This window comes from Ruditapes philippinarum, unplaced genomic scaffold (genome assembly GCF_026571515.1).
Source record: "Ruditapes philippinarum isolate M1 unplaced genomic scaffold, ASM2657151v2 ctg1436_1_1_1_1, whole genome shotgun sequence".
NCBI classification, from domain to species: Eukaryota; Metazoa; Mollusca; class Bivalvia; order Venerida; family Veneridae; genus Ruditapes; species Ruditapes philippinarum.
This window is the reverse complement of record NW_026866315.1, coordinates 73,441-100,504: the sequence shown is the minus strand read 5'-3', so window position 1 is coordinate 100,504 and position 27,064 is coordinate 73,441. Positions and strand designations below refer to the sequence as shown.

The 27,064-nt window shown below is 32.8% G+C and overlaps 1 protein-coding gene across 6 annotated transcripts in view; it reads right to left on the bottom strand.

Moving 5' to 3' along the window:
* The window catches only part of LOC132732097 (disabled homolog 2-interacting protein-like), a 170,020-nt gene extending 144,368 nt beyond the window's left edge, over positions 1–25,652 (bottom strand). For 4 of the 6 annotated variants that reach the window (XM_060718442.1, XM_060718444.1, XM_060718445.1 and 1 more), the window contains exons 1-3: positions 25,504–25,651; positions 7,118–7,242; positions 5,878–6,013 (exon numbers count right to left, since the gene is read on the bottom strand). In XM_060718442.1, coding sequence (XP_060574425.1) covers positions 5,878–6,013; positions 7,118–7,242; positions 25,504–25,573 — 331 coding nt within the window. In that variant the 5' untranslated portion in view covers positions 25,574–25,651. Of the gene's footprint in view, positions 1–5,877; positions 6,014–7,117; positions 7,243–25,503 lie in introns of all 6 variants that reach the window. The other 2 variants (XM_060718443.1, XM_060718447.1) reach the window with 1 other exon arrangement.
* Between the last annotated feature and the right edge of the window lie 1,412 nt (positions 25,653–27,064).

The following is a 27,064-nucleotide window of genomic DNA, read 5'->3' as shown; positions in this document are numbered from 1 at the left end:
GCAAATGTCCCTCTTGAAGAGTCAAATGTCCCACATGATGAAGAGAAAGGCAAATGCTCATCTTAAAGAGGTAAATGTCAATTCTTATAATATAAGTTTATAATAATAAAAGTATAATTATTACATAGAGGACTTTTATGCAAGAATTGCAGAACATTAACAATAGAAAAGACAATAATTGTCAATCCTTAAAGGGAAATGTTTGACGTCTTTTCCAAGAATGACAATTTATAATTTTCTTCTAGTTGCTAAACAGACAGTCATGAAAGTATTTAAGTCACATTTTTTTCTGTGACCAGGAACTGAATTTCACAGTTTTCAATATTCTGTCTAGTGTGGTAGAATTGCCAGACTAATAAATTTGACAGGAATACATTAGTGGATCATAGTAAATTGTTAAATGACAAAATATTCAAGAATTTTACACCAAGTCTGTTGCTTTAATACGTGAATTATCATGAGAAAGACTGAGACATTGTCAGGTCAAATTTGTCGGTTAAACCATTGTAAAGAAGACCTGGTAACTCTTATTTAAACTTACAAAACTTTGCTTGTTTTTCCGGAATACACAAACACTTCAAAGCTCATAATTAAACCCGATTTCAAATGGTCATATTGTTACTTTAAAGACAAAATGTGCTGTAATTTCATGACAAGTTGGCACAAATTTTTTTTATTGATGTTGGGTTTTACATTGCACCTTTCGTACATCGTACATTTACACATGGCCACTTTCCAGACCTCAGATGCAAGTTGGCTCTAATTAGTTGAAACACCAAACCTTTACAACCCACGCTGGATCTGGCTTCCTAACATGAAATAAACCTTTTAGCAAAGATGTGGGTAAACAATATAAACCCCTCAGCCAAAACTGTTGCAATGGTGAAATTTTATGTAGTTTCAATCACTTTTAAGTTACTACTTTTTGTATGTATAAGAAAATACAACTTCTTTTTGTATGTATAAATAAAATACAACTTCCATCCATTCTTGTTGGCATGGAAAAGGTTTTAAGATGCACAAAATGCAACAGGTCACATCACGTATGTTTGCAATGTCTGAACTCTGTAAGTACAAAACATAACAACAGACCTTGTGACTAAAAAGAGTTAAACTAAAAGAGGCATCTATGTTAAAGAAACTCCACTGAGGTTTATAAGCCTAAAAACATGAAATTCTAATTTTTCACATAGATACACATTAGCACTTAAAACATAAATATTAATAAAACATAACCAAAATTATAGAAGAAATACATTGAAAATCATATGTTTGTGCTATTCTCAGTCCAATTTGAGTGAAAAGCGTTTAAACGCTTTTCAATTTTGAGTCATTTTTCATTATTATAATAATTATTCTGGAAAAACCGAGCAAGCTAATGATCTGAAATTTTGCACATAAGTTATTAGTATAGATCTACATCAAATGAAGTAATAACCCCAAAAAATTATTTCCAGTCCAGTCATGTCAAAAAAACCTCAGTGGAGTCCCTATTAAAACACTCTGAAATATATAGCTACTTCACGCCCCTAGCGCTGAAATTTTACACTATTTCAAATAAGGCATAATGGACACATATTAGCAAGATAAAAGCCTACAATTTGTATGAACTTTTGACATTTTACTAACCAGCAAATTAAAATTTTAGAAAACTTGATATTTCATTTCTTCTTTACTGTAGCTTCATTGAGTGGGACAAGACCATCAACAAGAGCACCGCTAGGCGGAGCATTATATGCCCGAAAGTATTTTTTTTCTTAGTAAGGATGACCTTAACCGTTGACCTTTTGACCCAAAAATCAATAGGGGTCTTCTACCCAATATAGACAATCATCCTATGAAGTTTGAACATTGTGGGCCAAATGGAACTTAACATATGCTCCGGCAACTGTTTTCAGTATCAAGGTAATAGTGACCTTCACCTTTGACCTTTTGACCCCAAAATCAATAGGGGTCTTCTACCCAATATGGACAATCATTCTATGAAGTTTGAACATTGTGGGTCAAATGGAACTAAAGTTATGCGTGGAAACATATTTTTCAGTATCAATGTAATAGTGACCTTCACCTTTGACCTTGTGACCCCAAAATCAATAGGGGTCTTCTTCCCAATATGGACAATCATCCTATGAAGTTTGAACATTGTGGGTCAAATGGAACTTAAGTTATGCTCTGGAAACTGTTTTCAGTTATAAGGAAATAGTGACCTTGCCCTTTGACCTTTTGACCCCAAAATCAATAGGGGTCTTCTACCCAATATGGACAATCATCCTATATAGTTTGAACATTGTGGGCCAATTGTAACTTAAGTTATGCTCCAGAAACTGTTTTCAGTATCAAGGTCATAGTGACCTTGACCTTTGACCTTGTGACCCCAAAATCAATAGGGGTCTTCTTCCCAATATGGACAATCATCCTATGAAGTTTGAACATTGTGGGTCGAATGGAACTTAAGTTATGCTCTGGAAACTGTTTTCAGTTATAAGGTAATAGTGACCTTGACCTTTGACCTTTTGACCCCAAAATCAATAGGGGTCTTCTACCCAATATGGACAATCATCCTATGAAGTTTGAACATTGTGGGCCAATTGAAACTTAAGTTTATGCTCCGGAAAACTGTTTTCAGTATCAAGGTCATAGTGACCTTGACCTTTGATCTTGTGACCCCAAAATCAATAGGGGTCTTCTTCCCAATATGGACAATCATCCTTCCAAGTTTGAACATTGTGGGTCGAATGGAACTTAAGTTATGCTCCGGAAACCGTTTTCAGTTTTAAGGTAATAGTGACCTTGACCTTTGACCTTTTGACCCCAAAATCAATAGGGGCCTTCTACCCAATATGGACAATCATCCTATGAAGTTTTAACATTGTGGGCCAAATGGAACTTAAGTTATGCTCCGGAAACCAAATTGCTAACGGACGGACGGACGTACGGACGGACAGACGGACGGACGCCAGGGGGTATAACATAATATGCCCTTTCGGGCATATAAAAATACTGAATAAGCTTAAATTAAAGGCACTGTTTATGCCTCAGGAACAAAAATAATATTTTTCCTTCTTTAGCTAGGGAAAACACAGGGTTTTCATTTTTATCTGAGGCAAAAGATGTGCCAACAAAAACAACCAATTTGGCCAAGGGTAAAGGGGGATATTTTAATCTACAGTCTGAAAATACAACTAATTTTAATAGCATTGTAACTGATGATATGGAGCTCCAATCTGTTAATTATGAAACCCCTGAAAAAATCGGTTTTATTATGTTTATAGCATTTGTAGATACTTATAACCGGAGGAAATAAATGCTGAAATTGTGATATTGTCCTAAAAATAGAAAAATGTCCAAAAAAATAATATAGTATTATGACTGCCATACAAAATATTAAAAATTAATTGAATGTCAAAATGCAACAGAAGCAAAACAAGATGCACATAATTTTGTTATCATCATTATACTGTGGGACCATTACTTTTACATCTTTATTAAATACAAGGGGTCTTACCTGATCCCAACAGGGTGTCCTCCCTTCTGAATAATGAACCAAACAAGCTCATTATTCCGTTTCAAGACAAATTCCTTTATAATCTATCAATTTTAACCACTTCACTTTAATATCCAGCAATTCTCAAAGCAGATCCAATTGTCACTCTTAATCCCTTATTCTTCAGCAATAATCACATCTTCAAATATAGACACTTATTTACGTGGAATAAATAAATTATAGATTCAAATTCTATTTTTTTTCATAAAATTTAATATCAGTATAAAACATAAATTATTTCATTTTTCAAATTTTTAACAAAACCAAAAACACATCCATTTGAAAATATTGCCCTATTGTAATAATAAAAATCTTAAGAAAAAAACAAAAACAGCACACACATGAATTGTATTATCCGATATTTTTCCGCCAATTAGAAATTTAATAATACACTAGAACAACCTTTGTGGCTCAAATGAGAACAAAAGGAATTGTTTCATGCACACTTAACAAATTGTTTGTTTTCATGAAAAACAAAGATTACTGAATATGTAACGCGACTCTATTTCAACTTTCAAACATGAGAAAAAATTCCCATTCTTCATTATATCCTTATAGCTTTTGTCTCATTAACTCGTCTTATAATAAAATATGTCCAAGTGGTTAATTAAAACATAAAGGACCGTCTCAAATTAAGATCTTGAGGCTCTTAAGACATATTTATGCTATTGTTTTATTATACAAACTACATTATAATATGGCAAAAGTTTTAAATTTCCTGCTAGTTTACAATTACAAACTTTTAAAATAAATTTTCAGGGCCATTAAGTTTCTAATTAAGGGTGGTCTTTTAAGTAAAAGCTTTAAGATGTATTTAAATATTAAAAATCATCATCAGTGACATCATCATCATCATCATCGTCATGATCATCAGTGACATTATTATCATCATCATCATCATCATCATCATCAATGACATCATCATCATCATCAATGACATCATCATCATCTTCATCATCATTGATGAAATCATCATCATCAATGACATCATCATCATCAATGACATCATCATCATCATCAATGACATCATCATCATCTTCATCATCATTGATGAAATCATCATCATCAATGACATCATCATCAACTAACCAGCACCAACATAGTCATCACCAATTTTAAGTTATCATTTTCATCAAATATCACTATTACTCATCATCATTATTATAATCACCATTATTATCATTTTCATTATTATTGTCATGAAAACAATATAAAGTTTTCATTATTAATATACTTAAATTGGTAATTTCTTCATATATGATATTACATGGTTAAATTAACAAAAGTTTCAAAGCCTTGAAAATGCATAAAAAAATTCATGTAGAAAATATTATATATAAAAAGAACATAATTCTGTTGAAAATAAAAAGGAAATATATATAAATAGAAACAACTATTTTTTTCATTTTGACTGTCTACTTGAGCATTAAGCATAATGTTATATTGACAGAGTAATATTCTTAATAAAATAAAATAAAGGAACAGTAAAATTCATTGTTGGCTATCTTCAATTATCCCTCAAGTCCACATAATAAATATATTATGCAGTTTCATGGTGATGAAGGTGACATTTCTTGAAACAAGTATGTTATTAGTATTTTGCACCAGCATGAATAGAATTAATCATAATTAATGTTCTTTGATGTTTTAATCATTAATATTTTGTTACAGTAACAATACATCATGTAGGGGAGAAAACTCAAATGGTGAGATTCATTATTCTTCATTTGTTACTTCCCTTGAATATGTGGAAAAATATTCTGCAAGGGATACTACTTTTTAAAAAAAAAATTATTTACATAATTATGTTGTTTTTTAAATTGATTAACAAATAAGTTATAAGAAAATGCATGAATGATGAAATGATAGCCTATTTAATTCCCTGTTTGTGTACTTTTACCATTGGAAATACTAAAATAAGCACATGGTGGTACTGGTCATTGGTCAAGTACACAGAAAGGCCCAAGAAAACTTGAAGTATATACAGACGTGTATATCTGGTCTTCTGTTGTCAGTATTTTGTTTCTCTTTTCATCAATAATTAGACAATTACTTTTGGTCATATCTTGGCAGTACGTCAACCTAACCGGGCTTTCCTTAATAACTAACCAGTAATTGCCATTTTTTCGCAAGTCACACAGGCTTCTAATCCTTCATGATTTCTAATTCAATGGTGAAAGACAATTGACCAATAAGACTAAATGTCTTACATCAATTGTCATTGAGAAATTCACCTTGTCCAGAGGATCAAACCAACAACCCCTTGATTACAAACAGTATACCTGGCATAAACACAAGAAAGTCTTTAATTGATAAAGAAATATAATACTCACACAGAGAGAAATGTTGAATACTGTTTTCTTTGATACATTCCAGGGTCTCATACCCCCATCTTCTATCAAACTGTCTCTTACCCTCATCTAAGCGTACCACTGACAGCCGCACCAGACCAGGAATGTCCTCCGTCACCTGGTGTAAATAAGTATCATTTTAAGTAAAAGTATTCTAAATATCAAATTGTTATTATACATTGTATTAAATTGTCTCTTTTTTTCAATTAAATAGTCATTCAGAAAAAGTCAACATGATGTATATTTTTTTCTAACAGCGAGGCCAATGATGTAACTACAATTCTGCCTCTCCACACGTAGATGATGGTTCAAGTCATACCAGAGTCCAGGCCATGACTGTTGCCTCATATTATACCAGCTATAAAGAAGTTTTAACTTAGACTTAAAATATATTTCAAGTTTTCTCATTACTAAGCCAAAATGAATATGCCTTTAACAACCTTGAATAATTTTGCTGAATTTTCAGTGACATACATTAGGAAAGGGAGACAACTTGTACTGATTTGTACCTTCAATCTATACTGGGTTATCTTTCATAGCCTTACCATAGTACCATACACCTCATTTGTTATGAATTCAGTTAATTTGAACATGTAGAGTACAATAATAAACTGTAGTATGTTGGTTTTATGAAAATATATACTGGATTATCATCAATACAACAATCTCTATCTCCCCTATAAGAAAGTTAAACAATATAATCCTTCTAATATAAATTTTCTACTTTAAAGCTACATGCCTCCAGATGAGTCAAAATATTTCAATTAAATCGAACTTGAGAAAAACGTACTAAGATGTAAGGAAAAGTAAAATGTTTCAAGATTCAAATAATATTTTACATATTATGTGCGATTATTGACTGATTTTTTAGTATTTACAACTATATTTCTACTGCGTTACTAACGCAGTAAAGGCTATATATGCATATTTTGATAGTTTTTTGGTTATTTACATGGTTTGTAAGTGCCGTTGATAATGTGTAAATTGCTTCCTTTTGGTTACTTCACATTATTACACATTCAAAAACATTTTCAAAAAGCGAGGAAAGGTAGGTTAAGTGTAGGAAAGTGTAGTGTAGTGTTGTAGTTTTGTGTAGGGTAGTGCAGTGTTGTGTAGAGTGGTGCAGTTCTGTGCAGTTACATATTATATATCTAAATCTTCAAAGCCTAATATCCCACTGGAGAAATCAAGAATTGACTATTATACAATATGATAATTATACCTCTTCAGTTCGGTGACATTGTAGAGTTTTCAGATCTTGTCTCAGGACACAGAAGAAAGGCTCAAACCTCGGCTCCAGTACCCGACCATCTGTCATATGCTGTTGTATACTATACCCCTGTACATCTGGAAATAAACAAACATAATAATAGCATCAAATATTTGTGGTACAAGCTTGAAGGGTCACCTTTACAAAAATGTAAGTCTCCAAGCCCTAGCCCAAGTAAAACATCCGTGAGAACTTGATGTGCCACCCTGTTTTCCGTTGTTACGTCCTTATTAATATGTAAACGCACGTAAAAACACAATCAAAACTTTCAAACACCACAAACCCTATGATTATACCATGCTTTAGATGTATAATCATTTTTAAAATTATCCAAAAACTTAATTTTTGAGTCCCGAAAATAATGCCCACTCAAAAATGTTTTAAGAATAACAAGTTTATTTGGTCTTGAATTAGAAAGATGGTGGGTTGGGTTGAATACCCTTCTGTAAGATATATCAATGAAAAAGCCTGTATTATATAAAGAAATTTTTTTCTCTTAACCCTTTCCCCCATGAGCATATTGTGAAAAATGGCCATTTTCACTGAAAAGCCTCCTCTTACAAGTTCAAACTGCTATGAAACTATGAAAAATGCTTCAATACTAATCAAACTTGGCACAAATGTTGAGTGGACCATTGCCTTTGTAACGACATCCTCAGTCTTAAATTTCCTGTTACCATGGCAACGAGGGGACATCTCAAAATTGCCAAAAATCACTATTTTGCCTCGATTTTTTCCATCAAAATTTATTTCAAAGTGCTGCAACTTCTCAATGGATTGAGATAGAGTCAAAGGCTTTTCAGCGTTGGTTTCACGTTACTTTATGATCAACCTGGGGTCATTTTAAGCCTCTCACAAGTCCAAAATTTTCTTGGCGATGAGGGGGACTCCGCCCCCCTTCAAACCCCCCAAACAGAAGGGGGCACATCCCCCTTCTGGCAACCCCCTGATGTATTATTTGGATGGGGGACGGCGCCGAAAAAAAGGTCACTTTTTTTAACAACATTTCTCAAACGAAAAACAGTGTTTGGGATCTAAATAGGACATTTTTTCACTGTTTGAGGCCTCAAACAGGGGGGGGGGGGCAAAAAGCCGTCGAAACACGCTTATATAAGGGAAAAGGTTAACAAAAAATGATGAAAAACCTTGGAATCACCCAAAATCTAGTTTTTCCATGTTAACATGTGGTCTTTTACCTAATTTTGGTGAAAAATTGTTGTTTTGTAACATTTATATTTTTTTTAGTTAACCCTTTCCCCCATGAGCATATTGTGAAAAATGGCCATTTTCACTGAAAAGCCTCCTCTTACAAGTTCAAACTGCTATGAAACTATGAAAAATGCTTCAATACTAATCAAACTTGGCACAAATGTTGAGTGGACCATTGCCTTTGTAACGACATCCTCAGTCTTAAATTTCCTGTTACCATGGCAACGAGGGGACATCTCAAAATTGCCAAAAATCACTATTTTGCCTCGATTTTTTTCCATCAAAATTTATTTCAAAGTGCTGCAACTTCTCAATGGATTGAGATAGAGTCAAAGGCTTTTCAGCGTTGGTTTCACGTTACTTTATGATCAACCTGGGTCATTTTAAGCCTCTCACAAGTCCAAAATTTTCTTGGCGATGAGGGGGACTCCGCCCCCCTTCAAACCCCCAAACAGAAGGGGGCACAACCCCCTTCTGGCAACCCCCTGATGTATTATTTGGATGGGGGAAGGCGCCGAAAAAAAGGTCACTTATTTTAACAACATTTCTCAAACGAAAAACAGTGTTTGGGATCTAAATAGGACATTTTTTCACTGTTTGAGGCCTCAAACAGGGGGGGGGGGGGCAAAAAGCCGTCGAAACACGCTTATATAAGGGAAAAGGTTAACAAAAAATGATGAAAAACCTTGGAATCACCCAAAATCTAGTTTTTCCATGTTAACATGTGGTCTTTTACCTTATTTTGGTGAAAAATTGTTGTTTTGTAACATTTATATTTTTTTTAGTTAACCCTTTCCCCCATGAGCATATTGTGAAAAATGGCCATTTTCACTGAAAAGCCTCCTCTTACAAGTTCAAACTGCTATGAAACTATGAAAAATGCTTCAATACTAATCAAACTTGGCACAAATGTTGAGTGGACCATTGCCTTTGTAACGACATCCTCAGTCTTAAATTTCCTGTTACCATGGCAACGAGGGGACATCTCAAAATTGCCAAAAATCACTATTTTGCCTCGATTTTTTCCATCAAAATTTATTTCAAAGTGCTGCAACTTCTCAATGGATTGAGATAGAGTCAAAGGCTTTTCAGCGTTGGTTTCACGTTACTTTATGATCAACCTGGGGTCATTTTAAGCCTCTCACAAGTCCAAAATTTTCTTGGCGATGAGGGGACTCCGCCCCCTTCAAACCCCCCAAACAGAAGGGGGCACATCCCCCTTCTGGCAACCCCCTGATGTATTATTTGGATGGGGGACGGCGCCGAAAAAAAGGTCACTTTTTTTAACAACATTTCTCAAACGAAAAACAGTGTTTGGGATCTAAATAGGACATTTTTTCACTGTTTGAGGCCTCAAACAGGGGGGGGGGGCAAAAAGCCGTCGAAACACGCTTATATAAGGGAAAAGGTTAACAAAAAATGATGAAAAACCTTAGAATCACCCAAAATCTAGTTTTTCCATGTTAACATGTGGTCTTTTACCTAATTTTGGTGAAAAATTGTTGTTTTGTAACATTTATATTTTTTTTAGTTAACCCTTTCCCCCATGAGCATATTGTGAAAAATGGCCATTTTCACTGAAAAGCCTCCTCTTACAAGTTCAAACTGCTATGAAACTATGAAAAATGCTTCAATACTAATCAAACTTGGCACAAATGTTGAGTGGACCATTGCCTTTGTAACGACATCCTCAGTCTTAAATTTCCTGTTACCATGGCAACGAGGGGACATCTCAAAATTGCCAAAAATCACTATTTTGCCTCGATTTTTTCCATCAAAATTTATTTCAAAGTGCTGCAACTTCTCAATGGATTGAGATAGAGTCAAAGGCTTTTCAGCGTTGGTTTCACGTTACTTTATGATCAACCTGGGGTCATTTTAAGCCTCTCACAAGTCCAAAATTTTCTTGGCGATGAGGGGGACTCCGCCCCCCTTCAAACCCCCCAAACAGAAGGGGGCACAACCCCCTTCTGGCAACCCCCTGATGTATTATTTGGATGGGGGAAGGCGCCGAAAAAAAGGTCACTTATTTTAACAACATTTCTCAAACGAAAAACAGTGTTTGGGATCTAAATAGGACATTTTTTCACTGTTTGAGGCCTCAAACAGGGGGGGGGGGGGCAAAAAGCCGTCGAAACACGCTTATATAAGGGAAAAGGTTAAGAAATCATCTCCCAAAATATTTCTACAAAGTCATGCCCAAAAAAAGATATCTAAGACTTATTATACTTAAACATTTCTGGGTGGGCATTTTTTCGGGAAAAAAATTATATAATTCTTTTTTTCCAATAAGAAAGCCTTTGATAACTTATCGTTTGATCTGCTAACTGTAAATCAGTCTTTTTACTAAAATACTGAAATCTGCATTTTCATATGTGTGACAACTAAAACATTGTTTAAATATTGACACAAGGCATGAACTAGAGTCAATAATTTTCGCAAACATTAACAGTTGGTTCTCAGATAAACTGTATACAAACAGTGTTTGTTTTGTAAACATAAAAGGTACACACAAAAAAGATAACTGGTATATTTATCAAATACATTTTTCACCTTCATCAAATAAATGTTACAATCATAAGCAGCATTAAATGGTTAAAAGGTAAAATATAAATATCTATAAATAAATTATGTACACAACTTTACAAGGCAAGTTGGTTTTTTTTTCACACACAAAAAAAACAAACGATTTTGACTTTAAAAAAAAATCTTAATGGATGCTCATGTCATCAACTTCAAGAAAAAGTATATCTGGGATATCTGGGGACATTTTCAGCCAAGAGATCAACGTTATTATAACTATGCTTTAAACTATGAAGTAAAAACTAAAATGATATAAGGCCAAGAAAAACAGACTCTGGGTCCCCCATCTCCTCATGTAAATATAGAAAATAATTATTATAGTGGTGATGAAATGTCACTGCAGTGGGCATAACTACTGTGTATGGTTAGCCATTGCAAGTTTGTAAGTTCACAAGTTGGACATTGTCCCAATTAAAAAGGGAATGAGGTTACAAGTATATATGGTATCGTCTTAACTATTTAAACAATTTATTAAGTTGCCTCTAACGATCATGCAAGGAAAACAATGGCTGCAATTCTGACACTTTAACCCTTAAAGGCAAACCCTCAGTCAAAAAAGAACAAAAAAAAAAAAAAAAAAAAAAAAAAAAAAAACTATTTTGGCCAAACAATCTACCCTTAAATATGAAAAACATTACTTCTACACCATGCAAACATCCTCTTCTCCTTGACTGTGGTGTAATTTAAACATGATTTTTGAAATAATACTTTCCATATCCTAGTTACACAAAAAGGTGACAAATACTTCAAAAATAAATTAAATCCTTAAGAAAACTTCCTCTCTGGATGGCGAGATTTGCAAAATGTTTAGCTTAGGATAAATAACTTAATTTGAATTTACATTTACAGTATGTATTTTATAACAGTCAACTGTATTCAGTAAACTGTTTGAAAGTTATATATACATATTTTTTTAACAAAACAAAAACAATTCTATTTTAAAATAACCAATACTATTGGAAAATAAAGCTATTTATCTGATGCTTTTTTCAATGACATATTGGCATATCAGTGAGATAAAAGTCATATCACACTCTTTGAAAATCAGTGAAATATAGAAATCTGGTTCCTGTTCTACTATATACAACATCCCCCCCACACACCCCTCCCCCCCCCCCCCCACTCCCCAAAAAAAAGGTGGTCAAGATCACAGGTAAAATGTCAAAAGTTCACAATAGAGCTTTTTTGGTTTGTTATATAATCTTACAAGTTACTTGTAGAGTGTTCATGATAATTGAATGATTCTTATATAAAATAATAATATAATAATAGCAACATGAGGCTTTCTGATTTGTATGAGGGGGCGTACAGATGAGACAAATTGGATAGAAGTTTAAACCATCCATAAATACCACTATTAACAAGCCATCAACTTTCTTAATTCATGTTAGGGTGAAAAAAAAGAAGATTTGTCCAGTCAGTCAACAAAGAAGCGTCAAAGTAATTTGGAAACTGTTGACATGTACTGATAATTAATGGTCAACTGATCATAAAATCTGGACAAGTTATGAGAACTAGCTGGTTAGAGACATGTGTACCTGTCAAATCTTCACCTCCTTTCCTTATGATCAAGTAAACAAACTATTATTACATCAATTAGCAACACTCATGATAAAATCTTTACTTAAGTCAAAAGGGTTATACTGTTAATTTTGTTCTTTTTGATGTGTGATGAAACCTGCCCGGACACAGCCTGACACTGCCATTTGAAGGAATAGTTAATTTTGTGTTGTAAATTAGTATAAACAAATTTAAATTAGTTCAATTGTGTTGTGCTATTATAAGGCTTATTGAAACACTCTCTAATCCATTTTTTGAAACCAATAAATACTAAGCAATGAGTGTAAAGTTTCTTGCTGAGACCTTGCCCCTGACAGGGTTTAAACCCATACAGCCATGCTGCTTTAACCACTCGGCCATGCCACAACAATTATTGACAGTTTCAAGATATATATAGCTAAATGTGTCTAATGGGTACAAAAATAGCATTTCCTCAAATTTAGAAAGTTTCTTTAATCATACAGTCAACAATTTTATTTAAATATCCATTCCCCTAAGTCCAGTGACATATTTTGGCAAGCTTACAAATACAGATTGTTAAAAATGTCAGGATGTGAAACCTATTACCCTTGCAGAAATATATACTGGTATTTAAAAAGTCCCAGTATTTCCCAGTTATGATCCTAGAAAATTCCAGAATGTTAAAACCAGTCTTGGCTATTCTAGTGTGGCCTAGGAAATACCAGTTACTGAGAACTAGGCATTTCTGATAATTTTTAAACAACTCATCAATTTCTAAGTTATACTAGGAATTGTAATTTATTTTCTGAGATTTCTAAGACTTAAGATTTTGCAAAATTCCTAGTCTTTAGGAATTACTTAGAATTTATCTTGTAGAACAAAATCCTTAACATCTGTGCTAAATTCCTTGAATCTTACATAAATTCCTAAAGACTAGGAATTCTCTTTGTTGAAAGTAAACAAGTAGATAAAGAAGGAAGACAATAAAATTGAAAATAAAAATGTTTTTTTTTAAATAAAACAACATAGGGCCTACTGATCTAGATCTATTTAATAATATTTTTCTAGGATTACTATTATTATTTAGATTCTAATTGAAATTTAATAATCAATTGACCTTAATGGTCAACCTGCATTTCTGACAATTTTATCATTGGCCATTTAATTAATAGATAATAGGAGTATATAATCCAAAAAGAAATAACAAATGTACAGGCACTCCAAGTAAATCAAAGACGTATTATTATAAACCTTAAAAAAATCAATAATTGACATCTGAAGTATGTAATTTTTATCAGTTGTGTAGAGCTATTTTTAGCGCTGTCAAATTGCATCCACTGATGTCATGCTTCAGTGCACAGGCTGTGTGTATAAACCACTTTATACATTATACTGCCTGTTGACATTTTTATGGAGTGTGATTTGAACATATGTAGATCTAATTAGGGGTGATTTAAGGTGATAATTATTGCATAGTTGAAAATCCAAAGTGGCAATTTGACTCTTGTGCAGATTTTTTCACGTGTCATATTTGTGCATTTCCAAATTTTCACGAGTCAAAACCCGAATCCCCGCGTCAATCGAGAGTCCTGAATTAAAGTAGGCTGACGGATATTAACGATGATAACTTAGTCTTTACTGTACTTAACCAGCGAACCTTTACGATTATACTCGAGCAATATCCGTATATTTACGCTAACCAAGACGAGCATAATTTCATGACGTATTGGATAAGTATACTGATGACGTAGCAACACAATTGTTTTGGAAACTACTGTAGCATTGTATGAAATTCAAGCGCTTGTTGGGCTTAAAATAATAGATTTTTGAAATAAAATTCAACGATATAATTGAAATTATTCAGTCATTGTATTGACGGCAAAAACAACAGAAGTACACGAAATTTTGCGAATCAAGCACATGTTACTGACGTAGTACACATGTTTATTACGTAGAACACAGGTTTATTGTGCGCGCAATATTCAAAGACGGCAGACACTTCGTCTCTTATCAACAGTGAACTGATATCGTCTCCCCAATAAAGACATACAACGAGGAAGGTGAAATAGCTCAAGCAAATTATCAGAAGAAGACCTTCAAAGCTGCAATCGGTGAAATTCACTGTGAGTATTATCATAAATGCACTGATTTTTTCCCAAACAGAGCCGGCGTGTTTATGACCCCTAGAAAAAATGAAGAGTCTAGAGATTATTTTAATGACCTTTCTTCACTTCTAAAAGCATTATTTTGTAACAATTTGCCGACTGTAACAATAGAAATAATAATTGTATTTCCAGCTTATTCCTAGTTACAGTTAAGATACTTAAACCTTACTGGAAAAAATGCGTAAACGGACATTTGTCACATATTTTCGCGACCTGTTTTTATTTATTTCTTTGTTGAACAGGAAAGATATAATAATAATGAATAAAAAAACAAAGCATCGTTGAAGATGGTTGTGCTTCCCTGCAGGAAATTATTTGCTTATGCCCTCTAAAAGTTTAAAATATTGTTTTGAAAAATGCATGTTAGCAAGTTTTTTTACTTCCAGACAGTTTAATACCCTAGTATGCAGACAGTTCACTACCTTAGCAATTTTGCACTTGTATTAGAAAAAAAAAGTTTTTCATAAAGAAACAATATTTTTATATCACCATTAATTTATGTAGATCTAGTTATATATTAGAATATGATAAACAAGATCAACAAGAAAAGATAATGTTCAATAAGCCTACATCATGTCTGTATTTTAAAATAACACATTACTGACTGTATTTTTAAATCACAATAAGATACCTCCAAAAATTTATTTGAAACAGAAATCATGTTTTCTGTTTGTTTTTGATTTGTATGTGTGTGTTTGAGTGTGATTTAATCTCTAGATTTCTGTGCATGTATAGGAATTATTGGACCACTAAAAAGTTGTCAAGGCCACCAAAATTTATCGGTCAGTGGTCCAGTCCCAGGTGACAGCCTAGCTAAAATGGTTTGTCTTTGACACTGCCTAAGCCTATACTAGAGAATCTGAATACTGGTCCATTAAAATAAATCCCACATGATGATTTGCAAAGAACAAAAATAGCACAAACAGTGACTGTCATACTTTAAGCACTAACCTGAATACATTGCCTTAATCTCAGTCATTGAATTTAAGATTTTTGAATATACTTGTCCGAATTCCAGTTTTGAATTTATTCTACTATATATTTAACTTAATTCTCTTAAAATTTACACTGGTCATGGGCCACCGGGCCAGTGCTTAATTCGATGACTGTAATCTGTTATTGTATTAGGGGGCAGGACGTGTAGTGGTTGAACACGCTTGAACAAGATATTTTTGTGGCCCCACTTTAGTGGCGAACATTTAGATTTACCCTTGTCCGTCTGTTCTCTTTTGTGTCGGATGTAACTCAAAAAGTATTTGACCTAGAGTCATGAAACTTTACAGGAATGTTGATCAGCATGTGTAGTTGTGCACCTGGGTATTTTTGTCTGGATTTATATAGTATTTTTAGAGTTATTGCCCTTGACTTAGTAAAATTTTGCAATTTTCAACTTGTGTCGCATGTAACTCAAAATGGGTTTGACATAGAGTCATGAAACTTTGCAGAAATGTTGATCAGCATGTGAAGTTGTGCACTGGATATTTTCGTGTGGATTTATTATCTTTTAGAGTTATTGACCTTGACTTAGAAATTTTTTGCAATTTTCAACTTGTCGCATGTAAATCAAAAAGGATTTGACCTAGTCATTAAGCCTTACGGGAAGGTCGGTCAGCATATGACTAGTTGTGTACCTTGGGTTCCGCTTGTGGATTTATCCCGTATTTGTAGAGTTATTTCCCTTGACTTTGTAAAAACCGTTTCATTATGTTGTGTTATTTGTTCCTTGAGTGCTTGAGTTAGAATCAACCAACTTTACAGAAATAATGATCAACATCACTAAATTACAGGAATAACAATGATAATAAATAATAATAAAAAAATACACAGTATATTTTCATAAGTTTGCCTTTTTTGGTGAACTTCAAAACTTACATATGTGAATAAATGAGCATAAAAACCGCCCTGGATTTTCACTTATCAAATTTCAAAATATGTACATGACCAGTTTATAACTTCAATAGCTTTGTATAACCAAAAGCTACAAATCTGAGGCCCAGAACAGAGTGTGTCATAAACACTTCCTTCATGAATGGCCATTTAAAAAGAAAATCAAATAACATACAAACCCACTTACCTGAAAATATATGTGAGAGTTTTGTAAATATTTAAGACACAGAAACCATTTTGTCAAGTTTGCAATGATTTTACTCGCTTGAACCAAGTGTGCATTCACTTCACGTCCTGCCAAGTGATTTGTATTTATTTCGTATTCAAATATCTTGGTATATTTCCATATTTAGAGAAATGTATTTGTTTGATTTCAGATAAGAATTGGTACCACAAGGCCACAAAGGGAGGAGTTCAACTTACTCGTGGATGATGTTCAAAGCTGAGGAGAGTGAGAGCTTAATCTATAAAACGGGTCAAAAACTTTTGATATAGAAACTGTCATAAATTCTTCAGTTAATTGAAAGAGGGCAAGTTGTACAAAATGCCATGGAGCTATATAAACATGGAGAAGACACTGTGATGTCACACAGTTAAATTCAGTATTGTGTTCAGAATTGTGGCAGAATTGTGTTCTTATAAGTGATCATATGTTGGGGATTTTCAGAGATTTGATGCATCCTGGGTAAAAATAGCCAAAACACCGTCATATTGAATTCCCCGAGGAAGATGAAACATTTTTTTGCTTAAATAAGAAGCAATAGTTATTTATTGTAAAAGGTACTATACACACTTTTCTATACAAATATTTCTCTGATGAAAATCTATGTAGGGGTATGTAAACAATAATTCATGGATATCGTCCAAGTTTAACGAGAGTGCGAAAATTGGAGACTATCGGGAAAACCCAATTATCACCGAAGCCTGCAAAGGATTGTGGGTCTGAATCTGACTATTATCTATTTTTAGAGCTTCCTATCTGTTGTGTGTATATATCTGTGAAAATGCAAAGAAGTCGTTGGATTACCAAAGATCAACATTTCATTTGATTACTTACCAGAGATCATCAATTCACTGGATTACTGAGATTCTCTGTATGAAAGATTTGATGACAAGAAAATTATTAAACCGGCAAAAATTGGATCTTACAGCAAGGATTTACTCATTTCAGAAGACAGCAATAGAAAATGTAGGAGTTGCATGTAATACTGGAGGTTTCTTGCGTCATGTTTTGTACTGTTTCAGTGACATTTCTTAGACTGTTTAAGTGATGTCCCTCATTCAATCAGTTAAGAAAATGATGAAAAGCAAATTAAAATCTAGGAGTGACCTAGTCAAGTATTATAATGTTTTAACTTTTAGTGCTAAATTCAAAGAGGTGTCACATGTTACACTATTTTAAGAAAGGAATCTTAAGTCAAGTGTTATTGCCAAAGCTCATTGCATTCCAGTAACTACAATGATATATCTAAAGAAGTGTGTCTAAACAATACAAAAACAATTAAACTGTAAGGAAAATACTTTGTTTCATATGCAATCATGCTTTTTATTAAATTTAATAGTTTGCTTATGACTGATGTTGAACTGCTTGTCATTTAACTGGATTTAAAAGTGCACATTTTAGTTCACATCAGTACAATGTGCTTATGTGAAGTAATGTGATTGCCCTGTGTCCAATGGCATCTTGTATTGTCAGCAGTTTCTTGTAATGATATCTTCTACAAAACTGATTATTTGATTTTAATCATAATGATCCTTTGGTGGCCCTAGTAACAGTAATTCAGCTGTGGTCCAGTCATACGGGCAGTTGCTAGGAATTTCCAGTACAATGCAATCCTAGGCTATTCCAGTCATTCCTAAGATTATAAAAATACCAGGAGTTACTGGTATTATCATAGGTCTTTGAAATGCCTTGAAATGCCTGGGATGGACTAGAAAAATGTTCCAAATACCGTGGGCAGGTCATTCTCAGTAATTAGGATATCCAGTACAAGTCAATCTAAGGCATTCCTGGATTCACATTTTTTTTCTAGTTATTACCAGTAGTTTTCAGTCGTTCCAATTACCGCCAGCCAGTAACTGGAAATTCCTCAGATTTCCTTGCATTTCCTAGGAATTATCCCTGTAAATATTCCTGGGATTTCCCAGTAAAATCCTAGTAAAATCCTGGTAAATTACCAGTAATTTCTGCAAGGGAAATGTCACCACATGAAAATTTCATCTATAACTCCCTAATGATCTTATAATCACTACATACATAGCCTTATCTTATTGCCTGTCACACTGTATCTTGACTTTAACTTTCCCTAATTTCATGTTTTAACAATACCTTATATATAAAAATCTGGATACAAAATCCCAGCCGAGCCCCCACCCTCTCAAATAGTACATTTACGGCCAAAGAAAAAAAAGGTGAATTTCTTATCTCTCCACTATATAAGTAAACTTAATAGATTTATCATTCAAAAAGTGTCTTTATCCCATTTAATGTTGTTGTTTTTTTTTAACATGATGTCCTGTCTATAATAATTAATGTTCAGAATTTCCTTTAACCATAATTATAATCTAGGTAATTTCTAAAATGCCTACTGTATGAGCTATGAATAACTTTGAAAATCTGCAAACAGCTTCTGATATTAAAATAAGTTTTACAAAGGCAGGCATGGACAAATATTTTCAGAGTCACTCGTCCTACTTGATTAACTTCTTGGAAGTTCAAAATTCAATGCGCAGGCAACATTTTTCTACTCATCCTACATCGAGTTCTTATAAATTCTACTCATAATTACAAGAGGATGAGAGCACTTTTCAATCTGTAAAAGGGAGATAATTTTATACCATAATTTTAATAAGAACTGAATTCTTACCACACAGCTGTTGCATTATTCAGATTTAACAGAAAATCTTTAAAATATACAATAAACCTGCCAAGTTCTTCAAATAAAGCAAGGAAAAACAATATATGAACAAATTAGGTTATTAGAATATAGAGTCAGGATATCTGCATTAAGATGTATAAAATAAATCAGCAAAAATACATCCTGCAGGCTTTTAAACTGTTTGTCTTATTTAAGTGGGAAGTTAATATTTACTTTTAAAGCTGTCATTGATTTTGGTTAATCTCCTGAATAATTCTTGAAGACTCTTGTCATTAGCAGTGTATATAATTATATGTATTTATGGACATTGTTATAAAAGAAACTCAGTTATTCATTTTAATTTTGTGTTCGTATTAGATTCACAAATAGATTCTATCATTTAAGCCTGTTAAGTAAATAAGAAAAAAATAGTACATATAAAAAAATATACACCAAGACCTGATATTTAAAACTGTAAAAAAAAATAAGTTCAACTGTAGCCATCGGGTAGGCTCAATAGGTAGAGCATTGAAGAGTGATTCAGACGACCGAGGTTTGATTCCCAGACAGGAAAGGTTACTTTTGTTGTGTTTGATCATAAAATCCTTTCTTTATGGTCATTTGCACTGTATTTGTGCTCTGGCATGTAGAGAAGTTATCAGTTCCTTGCTAAAGTGAAGGCAACTAGTACTGGTAAACTGCTTGACAGACTGCCCAGGAACTAAACTGTGCTCTGGCATATTTAATGCAGCTAATTGCTGTGATCCAGAGTGAAAACCACCAACATCACCACCTAAGATCAACCCTGGTCACAAAAACCTCATAATTTATACTATTTATCCATACCAATTACTCCCCTGTCAATCAAACTGGAGCACCTTCAAGTGTTACCCTCTGGTCAAAGTATCCTAATCATCTATTTTGTCATCTTCACATTTTTCATTTACCTTTTTCATATAACATCAGTTCTTTGCCTATGGCAAAATATCTTCAAAGCCACAGGTGTGTATCCCTATGTATTCCTGGCAACAGTTTGTATAAAAAAATGTGAACCTTATAGATTTTTCAATAATGACAAAAAAGTTGTACACAAAAAAAAAATTTTATTAGTGCAATTGTCATCTCCTAATCCACCTGGTAAAACCAACTGGAACTAAAAGAAATAAAAAGTCTTGAAAAAACCTGCTCATTTGAGATCTATGTGTAACTATCAATTTGCTTGCAAAAACCCAGCAATTATATTCTATAACTCTCATGCAATCACACTCAATAAAAATAGTTACATTATCAAGATATTGCTACAAGATTATGTTTCTTATAAAATAACAATTAAATTAAAAAATATTCTTAAAGTTTGACTGAGCAATTAACAAACTTATTTAATAAAGGCAAAAATCATTTTGTTTTTAACCGTACTGATTATGGAATTGAAACAGGGTTTATAAATTATTTTTATTTTTTGTTGTGTTCTACATTGCACCAAAACAAACTCCTCACAGTGGTTACGTTAAGATTTGCTAGTTTCTGTACTGATCAGGAGAAGTAACCGCTGCAGGGAGTTGGCACCAACACTGTAAAGGCCATATGTCAAGTATATCACAGTATACGATTTAAATCTTGACACATTTTCAACTGAAAGGTCCCCAAACTCTGATACAATTCAAACATATAGTGTCATGTATTTATGTCTTTAGAATAAACCATCCTATATCTTTTATATTGTTATCTTCAGGAATAATGCTGTTTAAAAGCTTTGCTTACACTGGCTTAGAAAATCTACATTGAGGCCCAGACAAGATCAATACACAATTATTAATTGCCAAATATAAGACCTATATTACATTCTGTACTTCAAGAAATCCCTGAAAATAGTCCGACACATGGTGATTAATTGACTGGTATGTATTTACATATTAAAGTGGTCTAGCATTGGTTAGGCAAAACATTGGCAACTTCATTTTACTTGTGTTGCTTTTTTTTGGTGTTTCTGATGTTGTTTTTTTTATTTATATTTTTTTTTTATTATATTATGTTTTCTTTCAAAGTGCTATGTAACTTGTCTTTCATTGCTGTAAGATACTTAGTGAGAAGATGAAATATGTGTGTATTTGAATTTATTTATACTCGCTACTGGTTGCCCATATGGGCGAGTCCTCCAGAACAGTATTAGTCATTTTAGAGTTTGGAGGATAGTGCAAGATACAGATACAGAAAGATGCTCCAATTCCAGAAGTTTCTCCTGGTTCTTTAGCATGCCAAGTGTTTAAGCACTCTTATACGGGACTTCGATTTAAAGTTTCATCCGAAAGACTGATTAGTAATTTAATTTGGCCAGCCTGTGAATCAAACCAACAATGTCGAGATTACACATCTTGCGCTGGAGATATGTGGGCTGGCTTAAGATGATGAAAGCTGTACCATGGTCTATATAAACCATGGTTCTTTTCCCACTTCGCTCAATAGGGACAGCAATTGACTTGTAATGTCCTGGGGTTGCTGGTTTGATCCTAGGTATTACTGGCTATTACTGGTTAGTTATCCAGGAAAGCCTTTGTTAGGTGGAATGACCATTGAGATTATACCACCAGCAAATTATGTCAAATCTGCGTAAAAACCAGATAAATAAACAAGCAAATCAAAGCAGAACTTGTTTAAATAGATACCCAATGACATTCTTCTTTGACAATAGAAGCAAAGTAGAATTACCAGTTGTTCCACAATTGCCACTGTGTCAAAAGTGATAAAGAAGTCTAAAAGTAATTCAGCTTTGCTCAGCTGCATTTTGTTTACAAGTATGAGAAACAACTGACAAAAAAAATCATACAGTTTTTTAGTGCAATCAGTTTGATTCCTGGACCAAAGCCCAAATTCATTTATTAATGATTTATCAAACAAGTTTCATGGTGACAGCAAGGTGTTTACAAGCTGTGGTCAGAGGAAGAAGAAAAAAATATATATTAAGTAGAATTTACTAAGGGCAATAACTCTGAAAAATGTTATGCTAGTGAAAGTTATCGTTCATGCCAGTAGCTCTCAGATAGTTTATCATATTATATCTATCAATTTGTATGAAAACCTGACATGCAGCTGCACTGTCAAATGGCCAAACTCATTCCATGAAACTGCTCTTTTTCAACTTTGTTATGTGTGGTGAGGAAGGGGAAAGGCGGGTGTTGGGTGTGGGGGTTTAGAGTAAGCCATCTCATATATAAAATAATAATATAAAAGGCTTTATCATTGTTTTTAAACTAACATAATGTACATGTATATATATTGTAAACAAATAATATTTTGAAAATGTGACATATCAATAACTAATTTATAAGTTTGTGCTTTAAGATATATAAAGATAAAACATATAGATGTTTATTTAATGTGTGTATGTGTCAGGCATCATTAACTATTACTCAATGTTTATAATAAATTGATCATTCAAATCACCCTAAAATTTTTGTAAACATTCAGCTGTCAGAACTGAATCATTTTAATACAAAATAGTCCAGTCCATAATGATCTGTTTAAAACTTTGCAGATTAAACTAAAGTTTTCAGTCAATTGGAAAATCTTTTTTAAAAGAAAGTTAGTGGTCTGTGGTCAGGTGTGTTCTTCTTATCTATTATCATTTAGATTGAAACAAAAACAAACTGTAACAAAAAATAAACAATCACCTCTCTTTTAAATCAATATGTCTGTTAAACGAGGACTTTAAAAATAGTCCCATTTGAAGTTTTGACTATAGGGTTATAGGTATAATCTGCATGCCTCCAGATCAGACAAAATATTTTTTTTCTTCAAAAATCAAACTTGAGAAAAAGGTTTAAGAAAAATTTAAAATTTAAAGATTCAAGTCAAAATTTACATGTTACGTGCAATAATAACTGATATTGCAGTATTTGTCAAAATATTTCCTCTGTGTGAGCAATGCAATATAACCACTGATTTGAATATTTTGACCTGTTATTATTTTTTAGTATTACAATCTAGTTGGACTGAAAGTGGCATTTGCAATGTGTAAATTACATATTTTAGTCACTCCACAGTAGTTTACTTTTAAATATATTTTCAAAATTTTCATGAATATTTGCATGAAACTGGAGGTATTCTGCTTTAATAATGTTAATGGTTATCAAAACTAAAAAATATTGAGATTGAATGATAAGGCAACAAAGTAGGGCTACACTAGAATATTGTGATTTGTTGTATCATTGATATTCAAAATTTATTCACAATTTAGAATATTGATACAATTTTGATAACCATTTCTCTCTGCCTTGTGCAAATCTCTCTCTTTTTTTGTCTGAAGAAAGAAATCACATCCCTCCCTTTTTTCATGGCTATCTTAGCAAAGTTTTAATTTGAACCCTGAATTTAAAATTTAGAGGTATGCGGACAAAAAACATGACAATAAAAAATTACAAGAAAACCTACTTTCTTTTTATATGATGTAACTTTATATGATTATTAAAACAAGCTGTATGATTTTATGGCCGATTTTGTTGGATTTTAAGTTTCATTGTAAGGTCGAACAGCGACTTTTCTGGCTTTACTGGTGGAGGAAGACCTTAGGTGCCCCTTTCCGTATTATTTAAGGCATGAACTAATGTACCCGAGTAAAACTTACTGACCTTCAGAAAGCTAGCTGGACTATAGCTTCTAGAACGAACATTACACTTTATGTAGAAGAACAAAGATTACAAAATATGAAATTCTACTTGTAAATATTTTGTGTGCAAATTAATATAATTCATATGTGTGCACATTAATTTTGAAAGAAAAAAAGCATTGGTAATGGTCAATAATTTGTTTGAAAAAATAAGAAGGAAAAATATTAATCATTATCAATTAAAGTTTAGTTTGCCTTTATGATGAGTCGGACCTATAACAGAACAGAACAGAACAGATTTTATTTTTATAGCAGACAGGCCAGTGGTTTGAAGCACTCACAATATTTAAAGTTTTACAATATAATGAAACAAAGATTCATGTTGGATATTAACAAATTCAGACATGTACAGTATGATACAGAACTACATAAATATGCATATTATATGCACATGGATTAATTTCAAGAGCAGACAAATTTCCTTACTACAAAAATTTATTGGTTGCTAAAACAGATATGAAAATCTGGCCATATGTCACACATAAAATTGATTTTCATGGGCAGGCTAAATATCAAATCCAATTAGATACCTTACGTTATGAATGTAACAGTTTGTATAGCTAGTGATAACAAAATTGCATGATAGAATAAAATGTTTACAGGTAAAATAAAAACAACTTTTATCAAGCAGTTTCAATTATAATCCAATTAGTCAAAATTTGTTCATGAACCTCCCAGATAAACCTGATTGTGTGGATATTTCTTAAAGGTTCCTTTAACAGCTAAAATATCAAATAGTTTAATAAATCAAACAAATTATACAAGTAAATGCTGATAGAGTGAAAAACTATAAAAAAATGTTTTGAATCATTTTAACAATAATAGTTATGACCCAACAAATGATATGACAACTGAATCAAATTTTAAATGCTTAACACCGCAATTTTTAATTAGTTCATTTTGGACAAAACATCTTTCCTAATATAATTTTTTCTAATATTTAATTCTTTTTCTCTTTATTTCTTTTATATTTATTTTTCCTTTTTTAAGTCACGTTAACGTTATAAATTAAGAGTGGAGCTTTTACTTTTAATATGCCCACATACTCTTTCTATTTAATGCAATTGTAATGTGTTATAATTTTTAAAATATTCAGGTTTGAATGTCAAAATCACAGTGCCAGGGCATGTGACAAAAGGTGGTGTTGAACCATCTAGATAACCATCTAAAGGCAATGCTTTAACCACAGGTTTACAATTCCAAGTCAAAATTTCCATTATTCCCAAAAATCTTTAAGCAGTATATAATTATGACTAACATATTACAAATATTAAATATATTATTTATAATCTAACTTGATATGTTCATGCTAATGTTATTCAAAACCATTACAACATTTTCTTAATGATCTTCAAAGTTTGAAAAACCACGCGCGGCGTCTTGATCGGACCAACATCGGCACGTGTCTTCCAAAAACCCGTGCTGCTGTACAGTAGTAATTAACGTACTTACCCCAAATGTTTAACCATCCGACGATTTTACTTGGAAATTTTATGTGTTGTTTTTTCCTCTTGTAGGACATATTTGAAAGCAAATGAAATAAATCCAATTTGTTTACATAATAAAATCCATCATATAGCTTATTTTGTTCACACCAACTTTAGCAATTTACTACACCACGTCGGTCAACTTCAAAAGATTACCTGTCATACCCGCCAATGTACACTTCAGACTGTCAACCAATCAGAAATCATGTCGTACATAGAGGCGCTAACGGGGAAATCGATAAACGCTTATATGGGGTTTTCAATTTATAAGAATAACATAAGAATACACTGCGGTCATGATCACATTAAAATCATATAAATAATTTATAATTATAAAAACAACAAGAAACAAACAAACGTTTTGCTGAATTGCCAATACATCCTGTGATGCTGATATCACAGACTTTAATTACAATTTAAGTCCGTGCTGATACATATAATTAGTGAGTATTGTTGGCCATGTGAGTTCATATTTCATTACGACCCAATGTTTCCTTGGCATTGTGGATGGTTCGAGGAACGGTCCATAAGCATAGAGTGTATTCACCGAACTGAAAATCTGTTTAACCTATAGTAAATTTAGAACAGTACATCTGGGACTTACGATCATTTTAAGTCACAGCGCACATGGGAAACCTTTAAAATTTGTCTTGCGTTATTGCTCAATGTTAAAGAAAAACTCTAATTGTATGAGTTCTAAAGACCCATTGTTAAGGTGATGTTACTCGAGCGCACGTCCCAGCCCCCTCGCTATAAAGAGGAACGCCCTAGATCTTTTCCGCCATTCAAAAAAGATATATGAGCTAATATATCGATATCTGTTTTCTGGTAAAACAATTTCTTAAAAACTCATAAATCATTCCCTGCGGTCTGGAAACTTTTGAGGCATGGACGAGCACGTGACCTGTTTTCGGTACATGGAGGAGCATGTGATCTGTAAACCGTACACGATTGGTTAATTGACCTTTTCGAAAACCTGGCTAAATACCGTTTGTCGGTACGTTACGGAATAACCTCTAGGGAATTAGTCAGAATTACACCTAATTAAGAACAAAAAACTATTACATGATATTTCTAATTTTCTATAATTATTTTACCGTTTAAGTCGGAAAAACTTGAATGATGTATTCGAAAATTATCATTGTATCTCAAATTTTACAAACAATAAATTGTTTATACTGAAAATCTACAAAATTAAAATATTCGTAGTGGCATCTGCCATAATAAATAGAGATATTTTCTGCGTAAACTTGTGTGTTTACTTTATTTTATTTTTTTGCTTAGAATTATTCATAAAATGGTAGGCTTATTTAATCATTTTCTTAAAAAGAAATAATTGTTTAATGTTCGACCTTCTCCTGTCATCAACGGTCACCAGTTTCCAAAGACCTTCTTCTATTTTGATCGATTATTGTCAACTATATTCCTGATACAAACGTTTATTTATTCCCCTCTCCCAAAACAATGTTGAAAATAGTTAAATGAAATATCTTTATATAATTCCCCGCAGGAAACCATTTTACTTG